We start from the raw sequence: 6,218 nt of genomic DNA, 5'->3' as shown, positions 1-6,218 counted from the left end.
CTGGATAATTTTTTGCTCTTTTAGTTTGCTAATTTATTTGAAAAAAAGAAGAAGTGAAAATAGAAAAATAATTCGATAGAAATAATCCCCCTTGATTTTTCTTATGGCCATGATTCTTTTTCAAGGTATGACTCTTTGAACCGGGTAATAATTTTTTTTTTAGATAGAATTTTCATAAAAGTTTTGTACTTTTCCCGACAATGGATCTATTAGACAGTTTTCTTGAGGGAGTAAAGTCTAAAGAAAAAATACAAAAAGATTTTCCTTTTATTTTTAGAATTGATGATGGAATGAGAAGAACTTGAGTATCTGTGTTTTTTGACATGTTTTATGTCGGGACTTAGAGTTGTAATATTTGAATTGATTATTTTCTTCGTGTTCTATGTGCCCACATGCCTTGAGAATATATGTGACTTTTCTTTGATGCTTAAGTTCATTTGTTGACTCATGTGATTACTTTTCTTATGTTGAGTTAATATGATGACTATGCTTAGTTGTTTAACTTGAGTGTCGGGTCTGAACTGTCCGGAGTAAATTATGTGCATTGTGTGATGTGAGGCTCGATTACATTCTATGTTAACCTGTGTTAGTCTAGAACTTGCCCCAAGTGTTAGTCGAAGTGAAATAAATAAGCTTTGTGAATCTAGGAGATGATGTAGGTGTTTCTTTGATTGTCCATTGAGATAATATGCCACCATAAATAAAATTAATCCTTAGATAGCCTATTTGAGCCTATAAACCTTTTCTTTGACACCCACATTACAAGTTGATTCCCTTTTTTGTTCTTAATTAGATCTTTTGAACTTTTACCTCCGAAAGCACTTAAGTCGCTAGAAGAGTAAGGTGAGAGTTGAGGTAGCTTTTGAGTGGAACCACAGAAAGATCAAAAAGTGCACGTATGTTTTGAAAGATCATTAGCCGGACAACCCAAGTATGGAGTGTGTTGGGGAAAAAATCAAAGAAAATACAAAAAAAAAAAAATAGAAAATACACCCCCTATTTCTCTTAATCCGAGCTAGTGAATGCATAGTTGTGCTTAAAGAAGAAGGGCCAAATTGTATATGGTTTCGTGGCATTGCTTGAATTGGTCATGAAGAGTATGTATTTGAATGTTAAGTGAAGTATATTAAAGTGCTTAGGAGGGTTAGTCACTATAACCCAAATATATCCAACTCATTTCTTAGCCTATGTTACAACCTAAAAAGACCTAATTGATCCTAGACTTCGCAAGCTTAGATTAATAGAGACATACACTACGAGCAAACCTATGGTACGACCTCGGGATGCACATAAATTTCTTTATGAGAGTGAGTGAATTCTATCAATTTGTAAGTCCGTGAATTATACTCGAATGCATATTTGAGTGCGTGGACTAATTTCTCTATTTGGTTTGTGGTGATGGTGCATGATTACAAAAGATTGGTTAAGTCCGAGCATTTTGAGTTGACACAAGAAGTGAGTCATAGTAGGGTATGTATTGGAGTCATCTCTTGAGGTTAGGATATTAGAAGAAGTCGCACAAATATTTTAAATAGTCTTGGCATGGGTCTACTTTTGAAGAAAGATGTCAATCGTTCTTATGTTGAGTTCTAAGTGTTGGTATAAGCTATTGTCATTGATATAATGCTTGAGTCGATTTTGAAAATGTGTTTCTTGCCATTGTGCTTAATTTTGAAAGTTTCTCGAGGACGAGCAAGAGCTTAAGTGTGGGGTATTGATAAACGGCCAAAAATGCATATTTTTTAGTATACCTTCATCTCATAACGTGTGTGGTCACGGGCGATTATATGAGTTTTTGTATTGAATTATGCTCATTACGTGCATTCTTATGTGTAGGAGCAATTTCGACGAAAGATGAGCAAAAAAAGTTGATTTGGGACCAAAAGGCAAGAGAAGTACTTCGCTTGTTCACTCTAGCGTGCACACGAGAGAGTGAACGAGCTAGCTGAGGAAAAGCTTGAGAAAAAAACATTGAAGAATGGAAAAAAGACATGGAAGGAAAAGAAAAAGAGAATAACTTTTCTCGTTCACTCTCGCGTGTGCACGAGAGAGTGAACGAGCTAACCTAAAAAAGGCTGTTTCGAGGTGGGCTTGTATTATTTTTGCCCCATCTAACCCTATCCCACATAAATAGTCCTTAAACTCACTTTTGAAGGGGGGGGGGGAGACATTTTTTGGAGAGAGACATTTAAGACGGATAGAGAGATGGACAAGGAGACGTTTTTGGAGAGGGAATTCGACCCAAGGAGGCAAGAATACGCTAGGAGCAAGGCGGAGAATTCTTCTACGAGTTTTTTCACTTTCTTCTTCCTATTTTCATTATTGGTTATGTATTCTAGTATTGTAATTTTGCATACTATTATGAATAGCTAATTTGTTATTTAGGGTTTTGATGGAATCTTTTGTAAGTTAAATTCTTGTGACGTTTTGATATAATTGAGCCATTGAATTTCTCTACTTGTTCAAATACGTATTTATTGTTGTTGATTGAATGTTCATCAATTGTTTATGCCTATTTAGTATGTATATTGCTCGAGAAAGAGTACACATTTAGGTAGTTGTTGAACAACACCACTCCTAACGTATGTGAGAGATCTATACAGAGTTTAGAGGCGAGATTAGAGATAACAAAACTTTGGTGCGATCGTAGTGAACGTGAATTAGTGCCAGCTAGCGTAGTCCGAGAGAATACATCTAATAAATTGTAGTAGTTGCTTGAGAGAGAGCCGACACCCAAAATACTCACGATCGGTAGAAAATACTTAGGCGAAATTATAGATGACGCAGCGGGAAGGATTCCGACAATTGGGAAAATCATAACCCTAGACCTCCTTAATTTAGTCTCCAGCCCTTAATATCTTTAGTTGTTAATTTACTACTTTAATTTGTTAGTTAATTAGTTAAACATAAGAATCTTAATATTTCTAACTTAGGAATTGCTCGAGATTGTCTTCTTAGTGATAGCGAACAGTTGTAGCTAAATCATAATTCTCTGTGGGATTCGACTCCGGACTTTTAGACCGAATTATATTTACAGCGAACGCTTATCCTTGTTAGGACTAGAGTTGGACGTGATGAATATCCACAATATCATTTCGTATCTTATCAAAGCTCAGATTATTTTGTTTGGTGCTACAATGGTTATCTTATGTAGTACCATATCAATAAGTCGGTTCTCCGATTTCCTTATTTATTCAGATATGGAAAATAGAGTAAAATTGTCCTTAATTTTCACAGAGAGAGAAATTGAAAGATAGAAAACTTATTAGTTGTACTTTCAGCAAAACGAAATATTTTGTGAATTTCTAAATTTGATGTTTCTCAAGAAAAAAAATTACACTTTTTTTTGGTTCTTTCTCTCGTTGTTTAAAAAAAGAAGTCAATTTTTTTACCTAAATAAAAAAGTTGATTGAAAAAAAATGAATTTCGTTATTTGAGGGGAAAATATGAGTTAGTTGACTCATGATAAAGGTATATTGGGGACCAAATCAAATTAAAAACAATTTTGTTCTATTTTTCATAGTTAAAGGATAAATCTGAACTAATCCACTAATAATAATTATAGGTTTAAGTCCAAATTCAAAATTAGGTCACATTTGCTCTGTTTCCCATAATTGAAGGGGCATTTTTGGCCCCTTTTCCTTTAATAAATACCTCGAGTAGAAATGTTTTTATTTTCCTTACAATAGTTTATAGAGCTAATAATTAAATAAAGAATTTATCCTATAGTAATATGTGTTATATAGCACAATCTGCAGGAAATCCTTGTGGGAATCTCTTGGAATCATTGCAATAATTATAAACCATGTAATTCTTCTGCACCCATTTCAGCCTTTCTTGACTTGTATTATCCAACTCTTCATTCAACCATGAATTGCTGTTGGCTGCAGAGGTTGAAGTTGCAGATTTGAAGTTTCTATAGGAAGCACTAAAGGGTGCTTTACTCCAATCAGTTTTAATAAGTCCACCTCTTGTAGCCCAATCATCTGCATTCCATAGACTTGAGTATATTCTCATTGGTTGGTTTTTAGGATATGATACTCCAATTGATTCTGAATTTTTGTATTCTCTAATTGGTGTTCCATCCACATAAAATCTGTTCAACCAAAAAAACAAGAAAATCTTAAGTCAAAATTTATTTCCAAGAAAGTCAAAGATTTTGAAAAAAAAAATCTGTTTGTTTGGATGGTCGTTACAAATCGTTTCATAATGTATTATTTTGTATTATTTTGATGAATACAATATTTGAATAGATTGTTCGTTTGACGGCGTTTCACGATGTCATTTACCAACAATACGAAAAATAAAGTTGGAATACTATAAAGAAAAAGTTGGGTAGGAAGTAAATTATTACTATAAAAAGGTGAGGTAAGGATAAAGTATGATTATTTAATAATAAAAAGAATGACAAAATGAGAGAAAAAATAAGGCAACAATGCAACCACACGTAACACTTTTAGTTGCTATGAAACACAAACTTCACGATACGATACAATAAAATTTAAATAATAATCAAAACATATATTATATTTAAAGTAACAATACGATGTAATACAATTGGTAACTTACATAATGCGTTGTGGATTCCAGAGGATGGAATAAGTGTGAAAATCAGCAGTAGGGTCAAACCAAAGATGGAATTGTTGCTCTCTGTTGCCTTTGCCTTGGCTAAATACATTAGTATGCAAAGTATAAGGATCACCACTTAAATTTCCCAAGAATTCAAAATCTATCTCATCATGTGTTGGTCCTTGTGATGACAACTGCAATAATTTTTTTTTTTTTAAAAAAAGAAATATTAGTTTCATTTCAACTACATGAACATCAAAATGTAGCTAGCTAAAAAATGATTTAGACAAAAAAAAGAAGGAAAAACACTTACATAGTAAGCAGTGACAGTGCCAGCAGAGTTACCAGGGACAAGTTTGAGCTGCATGTCTATTTTACCAAAGAGATATTCATTCTTGGATTGAAAACCTGAGCCTGAGATTTTGTCAAGTGAGAGAGTTAGAAGCTCTCCATTATTTAGCATCTTTGCTCTGCCTTCACCCCATGTTATTTCAAAATTGTCATCAAAAGTGCCTGCAATTGCAACAGCAAAAGCACTAACTATAAGAGCTAGTACTAATTTAGAAGAAAAAGAAGACATCTTTAATTCCTAAGATTTCAAGATTATTCAAGTTTGTTTGGATGATTTAGAGTTGGATTACTAGGTAGGTTTTTATAAGGGGTTTATGCCCCCCACCCCCCACCCACCTCACCAAGAAAGAAGTAGAGCGTGTGGGGTTAGGCTAGAGGAAGTGAAGAGGAAAGTTCAACGTAAAAAGAAAACAAGAAAAAAAGATGTGTATTGCTGGAGACAGATAGTTTTAGGTAAGTGGATGGGAAATGATGCCATAAAAAAGCCAAGTGACAGCCCATATATTATTGTTTAATGTATTTAACTGATGAAACTCAGTCTTTCCAAAGCATCTTCATTGGAAGTTCAACTTAGTGTATGGACTTTGCAATTTGCCTATTTCTACTTTACTAGAAACTAGAAATAATAAAGATGGAGGGGAGAAAGTCAGGACCGGAAAGTGACACTCCTCATTGAAACACGAAATAAAGTATTATATGCATATTCATTATTTATATCAAACTATATTAGTCTATATGATTAAGTGATACATTAATATGAGTATATGTATTATTAGGACCAATTAGGTGAGCACCTTGCACTTCCAACCAAAAGGTTGAGAGTTTCCAGGAGCAAGGTGGGGAATTCTTTGAGGGAGGGATGCCGATGGTCTATAAACCCCAGGGTAGGGGTAGGAATAAGGTTGCGTACACACTACCCTCCCTAATTCCTACTAATGAGATTATACCGAGAGATATGGATTCCAACTTTGTGACGACCCAAAGAGTCATTACCTGTTTTCTTATCCATTCTGTGCTTTCAAGGCCTTGAAAACCTCATTTAGAGTCGCCTCGATTTGCGTGCGCAGTCTGGGCGCGTAGCCGAAAAGCTTAAATGTGAAATTTTGTCGAAAATGCTAAATTTTGATGTTAAAATGAATAAATTTGACTTCGGTCAATATTTTGGGTAAATGGACTCGGACCCGTGATTTGATGATCTCGGAGGGTCCGTAGGAAAATATGGGACTTGGGCGTATGCCCGGAATCGAATTCCGAGGTCTCAAGCCCGAGAAATGAATTTTGTGAGTAAAATTGTTTTT

At 34.5% G+C, this 6,218-nt stretch overlaps 1 protein-coding gene across 1 annotated transcript; it reads right to left on the bottom strand.

Annotated features, from left to right (window-relative positions):
- Nucleotides 1-3,604: 3,604 nt before the first annotated feature.
- On the bottom strand, nt 3,605-5,330 carry LOC104211853 (xyloglucan endotransglucosylase protein 1-like). The gene is made up of 3 exons (XM_009760990.2): nt 4,883-5,330; nt 4,570-4,763; nt 3,605-4,096 (listed from the first exon to the last, which is right to left on the bottom strand). Exons 1-3 carry the CDS (start codon nt 5,147-5,149, stop codon nt 3,739-3,741), a joined length of 819 nt encoding a protein of 272 aa, XP_009759292.2. The 5' UTR covers nt 5,150-5,330; the 3' UTR covers nt 3,605-3,738.
- Nucleotides 5,331-6,218: the final 888 nt, after the last annotated feature.

The sequence above is a fragment of the Nicotiana sylvestris genome, chromosome 11 (assembly GCF_000393655.2).
Source record: "Nicotiana sylvestris chromosome 11, ASM39365v2, whole genome shotgun sequence".
NCBI lineage: Eukaryota > Viridiplantae > Streptophyta > Magnoliopsida > Solanales > Solanaceae > Nicotiana > Nicotiana sylvestris.
The sequence above is the reverse complement of the archived record's forward strand: the minus strand, read 5'-3'. Positions and strand labels throughout refer to the sequence as shown.